This window comes from Gracilinanus agilis, chromosome 3 (genome assembly GCF_016433145.1).
Source record: "Gracilinanus agilis isolate LMUSP501 chromosome 3, AgileGrace, whole genome shotgun sequence".
NCBI lineage: Eukaryota > Metazoa > Chordata > Mammalia > Didelphimorphia > Didelphidae > Gracilinanus > Gracilinanus agilis.
Window position 1 is genome coordinate 32336299 of NC_058132.1, and position 20999 is coordinate 32357297.

General features: G+C 41.9%; 1 protein-coding gene across 2 annotated transcripts in view; it reads left to right on the forward strand.

The window, feature by feature from the left end:
• Positions 1–20999, forward strand: part of PRKCZ (protein kinase C zeta) — a 213576-nt gene that overhangs the window by 154325 nt on the left and 38252 nt on the right. For both annotated transcript variants that reach the window (XM_044667579.1, XM_044667580.1), the window contains 3 exons: positions 15020–15151; positions 17404–17485; positions 18189–18241. In XM_044667579.1, the coding sequence (XP_044523514.1) occupies positions 15020–15151; positions 17404–17485; positions 18189–18241 (267 nt within the window). The remainder of the gene's footprint in view (positions 1–15019; positions 15152–17403; positions 17486–18188; positions 18242–20999) is intronic.

Here is a 20999-nt window from a genome sequence, read left to right on the forward strand (position 1 = left end):
GAGCTCTCTGAATGGATGTGAGACCAAGAATGTCCCTTCTCTCCCTCCCTGACCTCCCAGCTAAAAATCTTCATTTTAATAAGAAATTTCTTTTGGCAGATGTCTAGAGAACTCCTTTTCTTGTTTCTCTCCTGGTCTTGCTGAAGCTACTGACACTAATGGGGTTCTTTTTCCTGGAGAATCTGGCCCCTCTGCTCTGGGTCCCTTTGCTAAATTTGACTGAGTTTGGTGTCCCAGAGACTTCTTTGAAATGTAAATGTACTCTTTAATTTTTCTGTGAATAGACAGGGCAGGGTAGGTCTCAGAATTTCCCATTTTAAAATCATAGCCTTTGGGAATTCAGATGATGCCCTTTTTTCTTCTTTTTTTAAAAATGGTTTTGAAACTCCTGCCTGTAGCCCTCATTTTCCATCTTCCTCCCCACTCCTCTCCTCCCACAGCTTGTAGGCAGGTTTCCTGCTCCTACCGTAGGGTCTCAAGCACAGGCTTTATTCACAACAGCTCAAGCATTTATTAAATGCCTGCTATGTTTAAGGGACTGGAAGAAATTCAAGTCGATGCAGAAAGCCTTTATTCAGGTCCCACTATGTACCAGGCAGGAGGCACCATCCCTCTCAAGAGCTGGCCTTGGACAGAGATGTGGTCCATCTGCAGTGATGGAGGCAGTTTCCTCCCGGAGAGTTTCTTGTACCAGTGAAGTCACAGGTCCAACCTGCTACCCACTTCTTTTAAAAAACAAAAGCAAGGGGCAGCTGGGTAGCTCAGTGGAGTGAGAGTCAGGCCTAGAGACAGGAGGTCCTGGGTTCAAACCCGGCCTCAGACACTTCCCAGCTGTGTGACCCTGGGCAAGTCACTTGACCCCCATTGCCCACCCTTACCAATCTTCCACCTATGAGACAATACACCGAAAAGTACAAGGGTTTAAAAAAAAACAACAAACCCATTTCGGTAACAAGGAGAGGAGGCTTGGTGTGGTGTGTACAGAGCCAGCCTCAAAGCCAAGAGGTACAATGTTCAAATCTTGCCATTGATGCCACCTCTGTGCCCTAGGCAACTATGTAATGAGAGAGACAGAGACATGAGATGAGATATCATTTCCAGCCTCAGACACTGACTATCTGGGTGACTGTGAGCAAGTCACTTAACCCTGTTTGACTCTATAAAAAGAGTTGGAGAAGGAAATGGAAGACTTGCTACAGAATCTGCCCCCAAAACCCCAAATGGGGTCATGAAGAGATGGTCACGACTGAACAGCAGCAAAAAAGTGACTAAGGCTGCCTAGAAGAGAAACCTATTCTGATTTTTTTTTTTTTTAAATTGGGGCAACCTGATCCTGAAGGACTTGAAAAGACAATGGGAAGATTCTGTATTTTGCCGTGTAGCAAGAGGGAGTCACTGATGTTTCTTGAGCTGTGGAGTGACATGATCATATTGTTGCTTAAGGAATATAGTTCTTATAGCTTGTGACCATGGGACAATGATACCCTCAGATTTTTGGGCAACCAAGACTCTGCCAGTCGAGTGGCTGATGTGCATCCCGGGGGGCACTATCCAAACCAGGAATGTGCTATAATGAAGTAAGAAACTCAGTGCCCTTCCCCTTGTCCATAATTAAAATTAGCCTGGAATTTCAGGGCAGGATGTTGTGTCCACAGGATCCTGACCAACCCCAGACCAAGTCATCTCTGTGTTCCTGAAGGACTATACCACAGCCCAAAGGAAGGTGCCCAGTATTTATTTGCCATGGGGAAACAGTTGGGTAAAGTGGAACCAAATCTGAAATTTAGTCTCATTTTCCAATTTGAGGACTTGTCAGCAACTGCCCCACTTTGGGAAAGCTTCCCAGGCTAGATGGAAATTAGAATTTAAGCTTAGTCATACTTCACCCAGATGTTATCCTCGCTCCTCAAACTCACCATCAATGCCCTCATATCATTTCCAAATCCTGATGGGGCAGAATACAATCAATTACAGATTCTATAGATCTTGAGCCTCAGTTTCCCCTTCCCCCTTTGTTTGATGGAAGTCGAATGAGTAGAACTAGCTCTAAGTCCTAGTTAAGTAAGATCAATTACCTGGGTGAGTAATATTGGTGGAGTTTGTTTCAGGCTGCTTCTGAGAGCTGGCATTTAGACTACTGTTATATTGAACCTGGATTGGTTTAGAAAACCTGACCAGAAGGAGCATCTGGGTGGCTCAGTGGATTAAGAGTCAGTCTTAGAGATGGGAGGAGATACAGGAGGTCCTGGGTTCAAATCTGGCCTCAGATACTTCCTAGCTGTGTGACCCTGGGCAAGTCATTTAACCTCCACTGCCTAGCCTTTCTCTCTCTTCTGCCTTGGAACCAATACACATTATTGATTCAAAGATGGAAGGTGAGGGTTTAAGAAAAAGAAAACTGGAATCCATTTTTCTGTCAATTATCAAAGCTAAGAGAAAAGGATGGTTTTTTCAAGTAAGAAAAAATAGTTCTTGAGGATTCTATAAATAAATAAATGTCTTATAGGTTTAGCAGTGATATCAATGTCGCACCCAAGACTCTCAGATTTGAGCTGAAAAGGTTTCTTAGAGTCATCTAATATGGGAATTTTCCCTGTAAAGATCCCTGCTCTGGAGGGTCATTCAGCTTCTTCTTGAATCCTCCAGTGACAGGTACCTCATTACCTAATGGGGCATATCACTCCGTATTTGGACACTGAAGAATGAGATGTTCTAAATGTACCTTGTTGGAGGGGCTTGGCCATGAGTCATTGAGTGACTTGCACACAGACTACCTAATTTTTTTTTTTTTTTTTTTGTTTTGTTTTATTTTATGGGCAGCCTACTTAGATGCCTGTTTTGCTTCTTAACCATGTCCCCGGAGAGCCAAGTTTACTGGACAAATGACCTCATTCTTTTCTTCATTCTACTGGGGTCCAGTTCATATGAGGCCCTACGCTTGTTCAAAGACGAAAAGGACAAAAAAATGAAGCTCTTGAGGAGCTGCGTTCAACTGGGCTACAAGCCACAGAGAGGAAAATTCTGACTGTGTGTAAAATAAATACTTGCTGATTTCAGAGGAGGGAGGGAGAGAGCACCAGGCACTTTGCAAATCCTCACAATTACCCTGGATGGTAGGTGCTTTTATTATCCCCATTTTACAGTTAAGGAAACTGAAGCCACAAAGGTTAAGTGACTTGCCCAGGGTCACACAACTAGTAAAAATCTGAGGCTGGATTTGAACTCCCAACTTCCCAGCCCTCTATGTCACCTAGAGGCCTCCTAGGAGTGGGAAACTAGGGATTTTCAAAAGTAAAGAGTAAGTGCATTCCAGGCATGGTGACAGTTGGTGGGAGCCTCCTTGTACAAAGGTATAAGAGTAGCTAATAGAATCTGTGTGCAAAGAAAAGGGGTTATTTATTATAAAAATAAATACTTTTTAAAATTAAAAATAATTTTTTCAAACCCTTTACGTTCCATCCTAGAATCAATATTGTCTAAAAAAGCAATCCCTTCCCTTCAGAAGCTTGCATTCTATCAGTGGAGATACATGGAAATATATATATAATTTGTGTGTGTGTGTGTGTGTGTGTGTGTGTGTGTGTGTGTGTGTGTGTGTGTGTGGTTAGGTGGGATCCACAGATGTTAGCTGATCTTTGGAGGAAAGAGGGAAAAAGCATTCGAGGTATGGGAGATTGTATGTGCAATTGTGGAATGACACGGCAGTGGGACATGTTCTATAGTTGGGACACAGAAAGAATGAGGGGCTCTGGGTTCAAATCTCAACTTTGACAGTTCTACCTATGAGAGAGGAGGTACAAGACCAAATTCTCATCCATTTTACAAATGAGGAAACCGAGGCCCATAGAACTCAAATGATTTGCCCAGAAACACAGAAAAAAGATTTGAGCCCAAATCTAGATGGATCACTCCAGCCGGTGCACCTTGTTTATACAGAAAAAATGGCATTGATTCATGATGCAGAAAAACTTAGGAAACCTGCCTCCCTCTGGCTTGGGCAAATAACCTAAATTCCTCATTCCTTGGTTTGTAAAATGAAGATTTTGTACTATGACTTTTGGGGAGCGGCAAGGTTATTTTGGCTAAACCTAAGCATATGGGAAGGGCCAGGAATAATATGTAACAAGGCTGGGAAGGTACCCTTTGTTAAGCACCTACTAAGTGCCTTCCACTGTGCTTCCTGCTGGGAAAACACAAGGACAGAAATGAGGTTTTCCCTTCTGTCAAGGAGATAGCAGTGTTCTGGTGAAAGTGTTGTTTAAAGAAAGATTTTTTTTTTAAAAAACCTTAACTTCTGTGTATTGGCTCCTTGGTGGGAGAGTGGTAAGGGTGGGCAATGGGGGTCAAGTGACTTGCCCAGGGTCACACAGCTGGGAAGTGTCCGAGGCCAGATTTGAACCCAGGACCTCCAGTCTCTAGGCCTGGCTCTCAATCCACTGAGCCACCCAGCTGCCCCTCAAAGAAAGATTATTAATGACTTTCTTATGGTCACAGAACCAGTGAGTGTCAGAGCTGGAGCTTGGAGCCCCCCTTCTCTAAGCTCAAATCCAAAATGGTCAGCTCTGTCAACTTCCTGACCTTTCTGCTTCTGAAAGTGCCTAGAATTGGGCTGGAGATCTGTTGGAAATAGAAGACGCTTCCTGTTTGAGTAACTGGATGCTTCTGAAGGAGAGCAGAAAAATGGCATAGGGTTTTGTTTTGTTTTGTTTTTTAAGTCCTCTAGTTTTTGTTGTCCTTGGGGAGAAGCAGCTAAGAAATCTCCCTTGGTGAGAGGAGATGTGGTCCATCTTTTCTTACCCTTTAAGTGCTAATTCTAACAAATTGTAAACAGCTTGGCTTTTTTTCAAATTTGTTGATCTAAAGGGACACAAAAAGCAATTCTAATCTCTGTAAAGGTAGCTCTGATACTTTTTAAAAGGAAAGCACTTGTAAAAGATGTTTTTACACTGGGGAAAAATTATCACATGAATCTTGTAAATTCAAATTATACACTGAGGAAGCTTTGTAAAATGAAACCCTCCTTGACTTTTAAATTAGTCAACAAGCATTTATCTAATACTTGCTGAAGATGTCCAGACAAAAGAGGAAGTCCCTGCCCTTGAGGTGCTTATATTCTAATAGGAGAGAATAAGATGCTGATATATAGATACCGATATTTACTAAACATTTGTATTTTATTTTTTAAATCATTTACAAAATAAGATTCTGATATTTACAAAACAAAATTATTCCTGCTTAGACTGTAAGGAGGTAGAATAAGGGACTTGAGTTCAGAGAATAGCTGCTTGTTATATTTAGCACTGGGACAGCTGGGCAGAGCACTCATCTTCTTGCCTTCAAATCCAGCCTCAGACACTTCCTATCTGTGTGATTCTGGGCAAATTACTTCACTCTGTTGGTCTCCGAAATGGCAAACCAGTCCAGTATCTCTATCAGAAACCCCATGTTGGGTCACAAAGAATCAGATTCGCCTCAATTTCCTCATTTGTAAAATGAGGCTGGTGAAGGGAATGGTACTATCTTTGTCAAGAAAACCCCAAATGGGGTCACAAAAAATCAGAGGCAACTGGTTTGCCTCAATTTCCTCATTTGTAAAATGAGGCTGGAGAAGGATGGGGCAAACCATTCCAGTATCTTTCCCACAAAAACCCCAGATGGGGTCACAAAGAATCAGATACACATGAATCAACTAAATAAATATTTCTCCTCATTATAGAGATACAGAAAAATCTTTTTTCTTCCTTGTCCTGAAGGCTTTGCGGTAATGTTGATCAATAGAGCTCCAAGTAGTGTTAATATCAACTATAACAAATAATAATATAAATTCCTTAAGTAGAAAGTCTGTTTCATATTTGTCCCCAATGCTTGGTACATAGTAGGTGCTCTGTTAATCTTTATTGATTAATAATAATAATGACACTTTTATTAGCCCTTTATATTTTTCAAGAATAGGGAGACTATTTAGAGGTCAGGGCCCTGTCTTTGGCCCAGGAAAAACTAGTTACCAATCCTGCCTCAGAAACATTTTTTGGGAGACCCTGGATGAGTCACTTGATCCACCTGCGCCTCAGTTTCCTCATGTGTAAAATGAAGGGCTGGACTCTTAAAAGTTCCTTCCAATTCTAAATCTCTGATTTTATGACTATTTGAGTCTCACCAGAAGCTTGGGAAAGAAGAGTTCTAGGTAATTCTCCCATATTTTAGAAGGTGAGGCAGTTGAATTCTTTTTTTTTTTTTTTAAACCCTTAATTTCTGTGTATTGGCTCCTAGGTGGAAGATTGGTAAGGGTGGGTAATGGGGGTCAAGTGACTTGCCCAGGGTCACACAGCTGGGAAGTGTCTGAGGCCAGATTTGAACCCAGGACCTCCTGTCTCTAGGCCTGACTCTCAATCCACTGAGTTACCAGCTGCCCCCTGAGGCAGTTGAATTCTATATTAGAGCAGTGACTTGTCCGTCTTCACATGGGTATGTGTCAAAGAAAGAGCTAGTATCTGAGGTCAAATTTGAGCTCATGGTGTAGAAAAGTTGAAACAAAGTAAAACAGCTTTAAAAAAAAAGAAAGAGGGCAGCAAGTCACTTAACCCCCATTCCCTAGCCCTTACCACTAGTCTATCTTAGATCCAATACATAATATTGATTCTAAGATGGAAAGTAAGGGTTAATAGTAATAATGATAATGATGTGTTAGTACTGTTTTCCCGTAGTCCCTCCAACATTTGGTCATTATCCTTTTTTGCTTATTATGACTGATCTGGAGCATTTTTTTTCTTATGTCTGTTGATATGAGAAATCTGCTAGATTTCTTCCTCTGAAATATACCTGTTTTGACCATTTATCAATTGGGGAATGGTTCTTAGAATACATTTGTATCAGTTCCTTTTATCTTTGAAATGAGAACCTTTATAAGAAAAACTTGCTGCAAATATTTTCCACATTTGACTGCTTCCCTTCTAATTTTAGCAAAACTGGTTTTGTTTGTGCAATAACTTTTCAACTTTATGTAATCAAAATTGCCCCTTTTTATTCAAGGTAATTTTCTCTATCCTTTATCTGGTCATAAACTCTTTCTGTCTAGGTGGCTTAGTGGATATAATAATGAATCAATTGAAGCAGTTCAGATCTAGCTACAATTACTGTGTGACTCTGGGCAAGTCATTTAACCACTCCACCTCAGTACTAAATAATTGTACCCCTCCTCCCAGGATTGTTTCGAGGATCGTAACATAATATTGGTAAAGCACTTAGCATAGTGCGTGGCACTATTTGTGTTATTCTGTTATTTGGTCACTTCATTTGTTTTCCAACCCCATTTGGAGTTTTCTTAGAAAAGATACTGGAAGGGTTTGCCATTTCCTTCTCTAGCTCATTTGACAGACGAGGAAACCGAGGCCAGCAGCATTAAGTGACTAACCTGGGGTCACACAGCTAAGTGTCTGTGACCAGATTTGAACTCAGATCTTTCTTACTCCAAGTTGGGTACTCTATCTACTACTGTGCCACCTAGCTGCCCAGCACAGAGTAGGACCATAATATGGAAATCTCCTCCTTGGTTCTTCTAATTTGATTATGATGTGATCCATTTGGAGTTCCTGTTGGTCAGTGTTGATCCAGCCCTAATTTCCGCCAGTTTTCATTTTCCAGTTTTCCCAGAATCTCTTTGTTCCCCACATCTTTTCTTCCCAGGAGTTTTGTCGATTAGCAAGTGAGCCCTAGTAGGTTTGGTTTTATTGGAGTGGAGGAAAGAGAAGTGTGCGTCTCCGTTTTATCTCTAAAATGAAGGATGTTTGGCTTGCGACTCGTGTCCCTGCTTTTTCTTTTCTTTTTTGACTTTATGGTAAATCTTAATGACATGCTGGATTGGAGAACATGGCGGCCTGGTGCTCCAGCAGCTATTATGTCACTTGGGCACCGTTCTCTGAGTGTTTCCTGGCAGAACGGCTATTTTTCTGGCTTGCTAGTATTTTGGCTGAGTGTTGTTCTTTTAGAAGACTAATTCACTTCCCCATCAATCCATCACAAAAATATGTTTTGGACTGGATCTTGTGATTTCATTGGTCTGGAGTGTTCACCTCTGCCAATGGAAATGCTTTACATCTTTTAGTCTTAGGTAATCCTTTAGGAAACTGAGTTCATAAATGACTTTCACAGAGGGCATCTATGTGGCTAAATGGATAGAGAACCATGCCTGGAGATGGGAGGTCCTGGGTTCAAATTTGGCCTAAGATACTTCCTGGAGATGTGACCCTGGGCAAGTCATTTAACGTCTCTGTCCCCCCTGCCCCCCATTCCCTAAATAAAAATAAAATTCCCAATTCCAGGCCTTGCTATCCACTGGGCCACCTAACTTCCCCCTTGCCTTGGTGTCCTCATATAAAGTAGAGATGATATAACTCCCAGGATTGTTTTGAGAATTGCACGAGATATTTGTAAATTATTGAGCACAGTGCCTGGCACACAGTAGGTACTTAATAAATGTTAGTTATTATCATCCTTTATTATTACTATTATTATTCTCAAAGGTGAGTTTGTAAAGAGGTCGTTGGAGATCTGCAGCCCATATTTCCTTTGGATTCCCAGGGTCTGAAATTGTGGGACAGGTTCCCAGGCCATTTGGATCTCAAACTACTTTGCAATGTGGTCTCAGTGCTCCCTCTTCTGAAATAGCTACATCCCTTCTGCCCCCTGGTAGATAATTTTCATGAGGTTTAAAAACTGAACCAGATTTATTTACTTGGTACCCAACCTTCTGGTGATAAGATTTTCATAGTTAAATTACTTTCTCTGGGAGGCCAATTGTGCTGTAGGCTTGAAATGGGAAGAACAAACTCCTTCCCTGGTTGTTAATGACCATGGGCAAGTGATTTCACCTTTCTGGGCCTCAGCTATTGTTAGTTCAGTGGCTATACAATCTCCACTTATCCATGTCTTTTCATCCAGCCAGCATGTCATGCCTTGCCATGGTTCCTCCCAATCCACTGCAGGCCATCCTCCGGTTCTTGGTACATCTCTTTTTAGCACTGTCTTCTGTTATTGGTTTATCTGTCATTAGTCGTCAGCAAACATTTCGGGGGGCCCTACAATATACCAGGCATGGAGCCAAGCACCAATAATACAAAATAAGGCCAAACTCCTGGCCACCCCCTGCTCCCAGGCCAACTTCTTTTCCTGTATCATGGGGAGTCATGGATTTAGAAGTGGAACCTCACAGCAACAAGCATTGATTATGCACTTACTTTGTGCAAAGCATTGTTCTAGGGATAAAAAAGGCAGTCCTTGCCTTCCAGTGGCTTACGTTTTAATGGGTGGAGCTGAAAAAGGGGGTGGGAATCTGGTATGAAAGTCTAGTATGGAGAGTGGGAAGCACAGCTGGGAGGAGCCCCTCTGTGTCCTGCTTGACAAATTACTTGTAGGTCGATGAACTGGGATAGAGAAATGATTCTGTGATTACAGGCGGGTCAAACTGACAGACACGCAGAATCCTCTTGTTTATCAGTGACAATGTTTAATGATTTGGGGTACACACCTTATAGGGGAAATGATGTAGGCTAAGGGATTATGTAAGCCTTTTGTGGAGACAAATGGTTAGTAATGATTTACAAAATAGAGACAATGGATTTAGATTACCTCAGTTGTTCTAAACAAAGTTTTCTATAGGTGATAATTCAATATGTCAATGAGTAACCCTAACTATGTTTCTCATAGAATTCCTGCACCAGTGATTTCTTGGAAGAACATACAGTATTTGTGAAGGGGAAAGGTTTGTTTTTCTCATGCTGAGGAGCAGGCTGTGTGTTTGGCAATCCTATACTATAACTACCCAGATGCATTGCAGTCTGGGTTGCATTGGGCATTCCACAATCTTGCTGAATGGGAACCCCTGATCTTATGCCGTTCCCACACCCATGCCTGGGATGCTCTCCCTCCTTATCTCTACCCCGATTCCTTGGCTTCCTTCAAGTTCCAGCTAGACTCCTATCTTCTCCAAGAAGCCTTTCCCAGGTCCCCTTAATTCTAGTCCCTTCCCTTGGTTGTTTATCCAATTTATCTTGTAGCTGGCTTGTTGGTATCTAATGGCTGCATTTTGTCTGTCTCATGAGATTGACAGGGACTTTTTGCCTTTCTTTGCCAGTGCTTGGTACATAGTAGGTACTTAATAAATGTTTATTGACTGATTGATAGATAACTTACCAATGCAAGAAGCAGCATGCCATCATGGAAGAAACCTGTGCAGAGAGATAGTTATTGAGTCTAAGTCTTGAGAATGAAAAGGAGGGACAGAAGAGAAGAAGGAAGAAAGGCTTGCCAGGGCCTATCCCAAAATGGAGGTCTTGGGACCAACTCAATGGGAGAAGAAGTTGATGGTGGCCATATATTCCAGGTGCAGAAGCCTAGAGCATCAGCATCAGAATCAGGACCAGAAAGAAGGCTGTGTAATTGAGCCCAGTCCCTTCATTTTATGGATGAATAAACTTGAACTCAGGTCTTCTGCATCCAACTGCTTTTCTCACTGTATCACCTTGCCCTTTTCAACACATCCTTCACACTTTTTTTTTTCAATCTTTACCTTCTTTCTTAGAGTCAATACTGGTATTGGTTCCAAGGAAGAACAGCAGTATGGACTAGGCAATTAAGGTTAAGTGACTTACACAAGGTCAAGCAGGTAGGAAGTGCTGAGGTCAGATTTCAATAGAGGATCTTCCATCTCCATGCCTGTCTGTATCTACTGAGCCACCTAGTTGCCCCCACACAGTTTTTTGTAACATTCCTCTCTGCAGGTCACGATGGTAACACACACCAGCCTATTTATACTCATCATGAGGCCACTTTCCTTTGGGTCACTGGCAAGATGGTTCTCCAAGATCACCCTGTCCCATGATTCGCAGCCATATGGTGGGGAGGAATGTTGATATTAAAAGATAGGTTTTTCCTTTCAGAGAATTCAATTTCCCAAGTATGATCTGATTTTCCTCTTCCCCCTGCTTCAGCTCTGGATCCTTCTCTTCATCAGAGATTCACACCTGTAAGGGAGAGACTTTAGACATCAGCTAGTCCAAATCTCCTTAGGGAGGAGGAAACTGAGGTTCATACATTATATGTCATTTGCCCAAAGTCACACTGACAGTAATTGGGGTTCAAAACCCAGTTCCTCTGTCTCCATGTACATTACTCCTTCTGCTCTATCCTGCTGCCTCCCTTCTCCTTCTTGCCCAAGCTAGTATATGCCAGTAGGATAACTTTTAGGGACAATTTTCTTTTCCACAGTTCTTTCTCTGTATGTTGATAGCTTTCTTTCTCATAAGTCCCTCAGAATTGTCCTGGATCATTGCATTGCTGCTAATAGAGAAGTCCATTACATTGGATTGTTCCACAGTGTATCTGTCTCTGTACAATGTTCTCCTGGTTCTGCTCCTCTCACTCTGCATCAGTTCTGAAGGTTGTTCCAGTTCACATGGAATTCCTCCAGTTCATTATTCCTTTTAGCACAATGGTATTCCATCACCAGCAGATACCACAATTTGTTCAGCCATTCCCCAATCGAGGGACAACCCTTTATTTTCCAATTTTTTGCCACCACAAAGAGCACAATTAAAAATGTTTTTATATAAGTCTTTTTTTCCTTATTATCTCTTTGGGATACAAACCCAGCAGTGGTATGGCTGGATCAAAGGGCGGGCTGTCTTAATTCCAAATTGCCCTCCAGATTGGTTGGATCAATTCACAACTCCACCAGTAATGCATTAGTGTCCCAATTTTTCCACATCCCCTCCAACATTTATCATTTTCCTTTTCTGCCATATTGGCCAGTCTGCTAGATGTGAGGTGTTACTTCAGAGTTGGACAATAATTTTAGATCCAATGGGATCACAGATGTCAACAGTCTGTCCAACTTCACATCATCATTGGATGAATATTGATTTTTTTCCATTGTTTTATAATAATTCTTTCTCATTTATAAGGTGATTTAAAATTCTCAGTATATTTTTATTTACACCAAACCCTTCCCCCAACATATTTAAACCATAATGTAAATTTACCAAAATACTATCACTTTGCAATTAAAAAAATTGTTTTGGCTGCTCACCTGTGATCTCATTGCCATAGGAACCAATCAAACTCTACTCAACTGGTCAGTGTCCAATCTTTCAGCAGAACCTCAGTGAGTATTCCTTTTTTCCCCACTGGCTTGAAATTGTCTTTACAAAAAAGCCTTACATTTATGTTGTTGTGGACAAAATCCTGGGCCTGGATTCAGGAAGATCTGAGTTCAAATGTGACCTCAGACAACTTACTAGCTTTGTAACCCTGTGCAAGTCACTGAACCTCTCTCTGCCTCAGTTTCCTCATCTTCAAAAAGTGGGTGATAATCATAGCACCTACCTTTTAGGGTTTTTATGCTTGGCATATGGTAATCTGTAGGATCCAGGAGTTTTTTTTATCCTGTGTCTCCACAGTCATTGAGAATGCCCAGCCCTGGGTTAATCACTAGGATTACAAAGAATACAAAACACATGGTCTCTGTTCTCAAGGACCTTACAGTCTAATGGGGGAGATAATATAAAAAATGCAACATCTACGTGTAAAGACATACCAGAGAGAAGGTACAAGATTGGTAATGTCTTTTTGTACTGAGTAGATATTTAGCTGTGACTTGAAGTCAGGGAAACTAGGAGGCTGAGGTTTTTACATACTCTTTGCATGTTAATGCCCTCGGGAGAGGTCCCATTTGTCATAGCCTAGTTATAGTTTTGATTGCTGTTTACTGGAGATAACTAGCAAATATCTAGTCTTCTATGAATGGTTTTGCATACCCCAGTGATTCCCAAAGTGGGTGCTGCAGCGATCCAGGGAGGTGGTGATGGCCACAGGTGCATTTATCTTTCCAATTAATTGCTATAAAAATTAAAAAAAAATTAATTTCCAGGGGGCTAAGTCATATTTTTTCTGGTAAGGGGGCGGTAGGCCAAAAAGTTTGGGAACCACTGGCATACCCCTACTTGAAGCTTTAAGTTAAAGGGGTTTTGTGAATAGGATGAAGGAATTGAGGTTATCTATCCTGGAGAAGTGAAGACTTAGGAAGGACACAAAAGTGGTCCTCAAGAATGTAAAGAACGAAAGAGGGTGCCAGCATCTTTCTGTTTGGCCCCAAAGGTCAGAAAAAGCATCAAAGAGATAAAAGTTGAATGGAATCAGATTTAGGAATATTAGGAAATTCAGAAGAGGGCCAGACTGCCTCAGGAGTTGGGGATTACTTCCTTGCTTTAGATCTTCAGGAGAAGATTTCTAAAGATATTTCTCATTCAGCTACAGGTTGGACTAAATGTCTTCTAAGCACCTTGTCCATTCTTGACATTTTATGATTCTGAACAAGTCCCAGCATCTTCTCCCAAACCCCACTGTTAAACTGAAAAATGAATCAGCAGAGAGCTTCCAGGCAAAATCCAACTTAAAAGGCATTTGGAGAGACATAAAGGTCACATCCTGTCTTTGGGCCAGTGCCCATCTGGTCCTCACTGTTGGCTGCCTAGAGACTACAAGGTGACTGAGTGTTCAATCAGACAATCCCAGAGTGTGGCACCTGCTGACTGGCTGGCCGAGGGGTGGTCAGAGGCCTACCCTCTTTTGAGAGCACGGGTTCTACTAGCCAAGTAAAACTTTGGCCTCCCAAGGCTAGATTTGTGGACCTTTACTGGGACATCAGTGGTCTTGACTTCCCTAATGGCTTTGAATGCCAAGCAAGGCACTTCCTTATCTATTAAATGAGGAGTTTGGATTCACTGAAGTTCTCTGCTAGTTCCAGATCTATGTTTTCATGATCAAATGCTTATTTTTTCCATTTAGATTTTTATTTATTTTTTTGAGAAGTAAAATTTGTTAGAGAAGAAAAATTCAGCAAAATCTATCATCAAAAACCTGACATTATGTTCTGTATCCTGTATATTACCCACCCCCTTCCAATCAACTCTGTAAAGTGTGTAGGTGTGGAGGTGTCTCTTTATAACTTTAACTTGGGGCCAAGGTTTTCCTATCCAATTTGATTGTTTAGGACTTTACATTGTTGTAATCATTTTTGCTTTCCTGACTGCTTACTTCATTTTGTACCCATTCATGTGAGCTTTCCCGTACTTCTCTGAATTATTTATATTCATTGTTTCTTACTGTGTAGTAGAATTCCATGACATTCATGAACCACAGTTGGTTCTGCTTTTCTCTAGTAAATGAGCATCTTCCAGTTCTTCACTCCCACAAAAAAATAAATATTGCCTTAATATTTTAGTGTATATACAACTCCCCATCCCCTCTCCCCCCCCACTCCCACACCCCTCATGACTTCCTTGGACTATATATATATATATATCCATAGATTTTATATCCATATATAAATACATATATAGGTTTGTTTTACATACGTATATAACACATGCTATATTCATATAGGCATATTCCATTGTCATTCATTTCCCTACTCCCTCCCAGATTATAAGCACCTTGAGGGCAGACTTTACTGCATTTTGTTTAGGGTCCTCCAGAATCTAGCACAGTGCCTAGCCTATAACATAAATGTCATACTTTAAAAACAACTTAATTGAAGTGTTTTACTCTTGCCACAAGAAAGGATCTGGAGTGGTTACCAAGTAATGATTTGGGTATAATTAAATGAAGCATCAATTTAAACAATAATAACACTCTTGATTCCCACACCTGAATGGGGGCATGTCAGCAAACTTGATGTATGGAGGAAAAATGAGTTTCAGATGTAAAATCCCCTTCACACTGGCTTCCTTTAAACAGAAGATTCCACCGGTGTAACTGGATATGGCATAGGCCACCTTCTCTAAGGTTTAGGAATCCATTTCTTTCTCAAACCCAATTCTCTCTGCCCATGGATAGTATTGGATAGAGAACTCCCAGACCTGCACGACTGTGTCTCTCATGTCCAGCATGGTACCTTGCAAGGAGCAAGCTTGTGACCCACGATGCCCACAAGAAAACTGACCGTCTTCTTTGCTTTGTGTTACAGAGAGCGTACTGTGGCCAGTGCAGTGAAAGGATATGGGGTCTCGGAAGGCAAGGCTACAAGTGTATCAACTGCAAATTACTGGTCCATAAACGTTGTCATATACTTGTACCACTGACCTGCAAAAGGCATATGGTAAGTAAAGATACAAGGGAGAGGGGACTAGCATTGGAATGCCAATGGCCTGGGTGCCAAGGGCCTAGAATGTGTTTCAGAGAGGCAACCTGATGTAATCTCTAAAGTGATGGCTATTGAGCCATAAAGATCTGGGTATGAATCCTGCCCCAGACAATTTACGTGGGCAAGTCACTCATCTCTCTGAGGTTTGGCTTCATCTTTTGTCCAATGGGAATAATAATGACACCAACATCAAGTAATTTAATATTTTACTTATAAAGTTCTTAACAATTATTTACTGCTTAAAGGTACCATTAACGAATTTTTGGCCTCTTGGGCCATTGTCAAGAACTTGGGAATTCACATACCACTAACTCAAAATTGCTGCCCTATTCCATGCTGCCTCTCATAATGATGGTGATGATGAATGACTTTTTATGGGCCTTCAAGGCTTACATACATAATTTCATCCTCACCATTACTATCTGAGAAGTTCTTGTTCATATTTTAGAGGATGAGGTCACTGAATCTCAGAATGGTTAAACGATTTGCTGAGAGACATCCAGCTGGTAAGTATCTGAAGTAGAATTCAAACCAGGGTCTTCCTGGTGCCATATTCTGATTCCATTGGTAGGTGGCTGGGCCATGGCTATTCCTACCACCATCTTTGCTCTCCTTTCCAGTAGTAGCCCTACTTTGCAGATGAGGAAAGTGAGGCTTCAGGAGATGAAGTGTCTTTGTTGGACTTAAAGAGTCTTAGTCCTAAATTCAAATTCTACCTCTAAAATTACTCATCTGGGTAATCCTGATAGTAGAGAAGACACTTTATGACTGAGCCTCAGACTCCTCATCTCTGAATTGGACATAATGATTCTATGGGACCCAGCTTCATTCATGGGTGTGTGGTTCACAGGAAGTACATCAGTCTCCCAACTTGTTGCTTCAGGAAAGTCTTAATTTTGTGAATTTGTTGGCCTTTCATCCTTGTCTTATCTTTTCTTTTAAATCTTTTAAAAGATTCCTATCTTTTAAAAGGCATCTAAGAGTCCACTCTTCACAGTGGCTACCATGATTTTGATCTTTCTTGGATAAGTGTCAGTATCATTCAAGTCAAAAATTAGAGGTAGAGGCCATCTAGTCCAACCTACTCATTTTACAGAGGAGGAAACTGAGTCCCCCAGTCAGGAAATGGTATGTCCAAGGTTGAGTACTAGGCAAGTGACCTCGCCAGAATTGCAACCCATTATGTTGGATCCAGACACTAGAATCAACTCTTTTTTCCAGACATGATGAGCTTGTCGGGATCTTAGACTCTTGGCATCACTGTACGTTCCAATAGGCTTTGGAGACATGGTGTGTGTTGCCAACTGGCCTCATTCAAAGGGTGTAATAAGAATGAATAAGCAAGATCTTCAATTCAATTTTAATTTTTATCTTCTCCATATGCCTCCTGGGTTTCATTAAAGTATAATTAATGTTCAGGAGGAGACTTAGGGTTTGTTTTGTTTTTAATTTGTTTTTGATGTCATACCGGGAAGACACCAGTAGGAGCTGAGGAGGGGATGAAGGCTACGTCAAAGTGTGTGATAAAAATGATGCATCTATTTATTTGAGGAAACTCCTGAGTTTCACCTGACTTGATTTAGCTCAATGTTTGCGATTTTCTTTTGGGTGGGTCCATTAATGGAGATTGGTGGAATGAAGAGAGCTCTTCCACAACATATCAGGGAACATAGGCTTTGGCCCCAAGCTCTTCATAAAGACGAGAAGAAACTTTGTCTCTTATTTGTGGTATAAGTTTTGGAGACCCTTACTCTTGGCCCAAAATATTCTTGGTCTCTCCTTTGATAGAAGTCATTAGATGTGGAGACAGATCCTTATAGACCATTGCTTGAGAAGTGGAAGGGGACCCCAGTGAGATCTAATCAAACTCTCATTTAACAGATGAAGAAACTGAGTCATAGAGAAGAAAGGGACTCAACCAAGGCCATTCTATAGGTCTTCTCCACCTAGATTCTTCTGCCCTTGTGGTCTGACTCTGCTTTGTAGTCTCTGTCAGCCATAAAGAGTTTGTGCCAGTTGGCTCCACATCTGGCTGGGGATGGAGGAGGAATGGTAGAGAAAGGTCACTGAGTTGGAACTAAAATTTCCAGCCTTTTCTGCCTCTGAGCAGGGGGAGGGAACAAATATCTGCTTGGCCACCAGACAGAGCCAGCTTACATCAGTTAATGATACTGAAGAATCATTTTGATGTCGTTTGTCTTCTCCAGGATTCGGTGATGCCTTCCCAAGAACCTCAAATAGATGATAAAAATGATGAAGTTGACCTTCCCTCCGAAGAAAATGATGGACGTAGGTATCTTTCCCTCCCTTCTTGAAAGCTGGCTCGTGTTCTCTTGGACCTTAAAATGATTTGATGTTTTTCTTGCATCCTTTCTCCTTAAAAAAAAAAAAAAATCTTTCTGGAGCCCGTGTACTCCCCTGGACCCAGGAAAGGGTGAATTTGTTCTCAGCATAGAGAGGAATGCTTGCTTGGGTTGGTGACTTGGAGATCAGATGTTAGCTAGTTATGGTTCTCTTGCCTGGAAATCTCCCCAAAACACAATGAAAGGATTCAGCTACTGGATTAGGGTCTCATCACCCTTTCTTTGGGCAGGGAGTCAGAGTGGGCATCATCTGAAACCCAGAGGTGGTTCTTAATGCCTTGGAGAAAACCTCTACCTTGGAGCAGGCGTCCAAGAGTTGTAGCCACCACCTGCTACCTTCCTGTCTGTTTGCAACCCAACCCTGGATGCTTGCCCACAAATCTGCCCATTTTAATGGAATGCATCAAGCTATCATATCTATTCAGTTCTTAGGTTCACCCAGTAGCCAATCAGGGAACTTAACTTTATGGATTCACCTTCCAGAGCTCACTGTTGACTGAAGGCCCTAAGCCAAGAGCCAACTTTTGATGGAGAATGTTGTTTAAACATTAATCTTAAAGCCAGGGGTCTTGAACGATTTCCATCTAATCCTGAAAATACTGTACTTCTCTCTTCATTTATTTTATCAGTCGCTTATATTCCCTCAACCCGGAAACATGACAGCCTTAAAGATGATTCTGAGGTGAGTCTATTTTTTTAAATCTCCTTAATATATCTTAGTGTAATTTGGCAATAACTTTATAATTTCTCTCCTGATCTAGGTGATCATGTGAACCATTCCTACCTAATTTTTTTAAATTTCTGATGTGTGTGTATGTGTAAAATTCTGTCTTAGAATTAATAGTGTATTTAAGAAGGGGGGGAAATACTATGTATGGGTTCCAGGGCAGAAAAGTGGTACGGGCTAGGCAACAGGGGTTAAGTGACTTGGCCACTATCACACACAGATAGGAAGTGTCAGGGGCCAGATTTGAACCCAGGATCTCTCATTTTGAGGTCTGGCTCTCCACTGAACCACTAGCCCTCCCTGCTTTGTGTTTTAAATACTTTCATCATTTTTTTATTTGATGTCACCTAGACGTCCCCCTGTATCCCTCCCTCCCTCCAGCTTTCCATAGAACTATTATCTTGGGCATTTGTGAGTTTAGTTTTTATTTCCATTCTTGAACTTCCTGTTACCGTGTCCTTCTCCCCTTACCTCTGGAGGGATGCCGGAAAATCTCCTCCTTTTAGAGCCTCATCCATGACCTGTGGCCGAAGTCTCCTTGACAGAGAAGTAGTGTGCATGGGTCAGGCCTCTCTCCTGTTTCTCAAGGACAGACCTGTGGCCTTGGGTGGAGAGGAGGGAGGCTGAGCTAACAGCTGGTGCTTGGCACGGCCGCCGTGTGATGCATTTCCCCAAAAGGACCAGATGCCATCCTGTCCGACCTCTGCTGAGTCGATGTTTCACAGCCCCTTTTCCCAAAAGACACCACAAAACGCCTTGAATGTGGGCCCCAGCTAGCCTGTATTAATAGCTGGAAGGGCCAGCTTAGCCAACCCCCTCAGCATACAGGTAAGGAAATTGAGGTTCAAAGAGAGAAACCCGCACCCAGGGTCCTGGAGTTAGAAGGGGCCTCAGAAGTTGTTTAATGCCAACCCCCTCATTCCACAGATGAGGAAACAGAGGCCCCAAGACTTCAACTGGTTTGCCCAACATTATACAGGTAATCCGTATTGGAGGCAGGATTTCCCTGCCTCCCACCCTTTTTGTAAACTTCCCCTTGGGCAGTGGTGGGGCACCTCAGCTCTTCTCGAGGGCTCCTCCTTGGCACATCCCTTTTTAAATAATCTCACCCATAAAATGGTCCTTTAGAAACACCACCTTCCTGTCCTCCCTCCTCTTCCATATGTTGGGCTGCCCCCGGGCCATCCCCCCCACTCACTGGAGTGATCATCTGAGCATGAGTGAGTCAATGGCTATCTGGCTGCCCTGGAATTTGACCAATGCACAATGGCTTCTCAGTTCTCTTGAACCCTTGAGAAAAGCAAAAGCAGAATGACCAGAATGGGTATTTTCGGGCTTCCTTCTCTGTTGGCCTTCCCTAAAGGAGCTTGGCAAGCGACCTCACTCCATTCTCACCCAGCTGAACAATCCCTTTCTTTCAAGAGTTTAGACTCATAGATTTAGAGCTGGGCGGGACCTTGAGGTCATCAAGTTTGTTTTATAAAGGAGGAAACTGAGGCCTGGAATGGTTGAGATTCTTGTGGCTCAGACATGTCTAATATCTCGGCATCACCTCAACAAATGCCCACAACAAATGTCTCTACATTAATCATTTCCAGGAGAGGGACACCGGCTCTTAATAGAATCTCTTCAATATTTTAAAAATTGCTCATAATGAAGTCCTGATAATACTTTAGCTAGAATTTGGGGAAGGGCTTTCCTGACGCAAATGAATCCTTTTATGAAACACCTCAGAGGGAAACAGAAGAGATGTTTGCCTAATAAACTTCAGTGGCAAAGCTGGAAAGCAAGGACCAAGCTCCAGGGTCCCCGTCCCTGGGTCTGCCTGGCAAAAATACATCATTCTTCAGGAGATGAGTCAGCCAACAGGGCCATTGCCTCTGCTTGACAAGGTCAGGATCTGACCAGTCTTCTCCATGTTACATACAAAGAAAGCAGGTTCTTCCTTTGGATGATGGGTATGGTCATTGAGTGGGCATCTTTCCTCTACACTGGTGCACTCTTTTTTTTTTTTTTTAATGTTTTTTTTTNCTGGTTCCACTGCAGAAGAGTGGTAAGGGCTTGGCAGTGGGGATTAAGCAACCTACCCAGGGTCACACAGCTAGGAAGTGTCTAAGGTCAGATTTTTTTTTTTTTAAACCCTGACCTTACATCTTAGAATCAATACTGTGTATTGGTTCTAAGGCAGAAGTATGGTAAGGGCTAGGCAAGGGTTAAGTGACTTGCCCAGGGTCATACAGCTAGGAAGCATGTGAGGCCAGATTTGAACCCAGGACTATCTCTAGGCCTGGCTCTCAATCCACTGAGCCACCCAGCTGCCACCTGAGGGCAGATTTAAACCCAGTCCCTCCTGTCTCCAGACCTGACTCTATTTAATGAACTACCTAGCTGCCCTCTAATAAACACTTGTTGATAATATATATATATATATATATATATATATATATATATATATATATATCCCTGACTACTCCCTCTTTCTCAAGTAGAATGTAAGACCTTTGAGGACAAAAACTAGAATTCAAAACACTTAGACCAGCACCTGATATATATACAAATGCTTATGATTGATTAATTGAGAATGGAATCTAATCAGGAGATGCTTTAATACTGAAAGAGCAAATATTTCTTCAAGGATTTTCATGAAATCAAATAGTCTGTATGCAGAGCTAATTAAAGAAGAGTCAGAGTGAGATCTGAGCTCCGCCAGCAT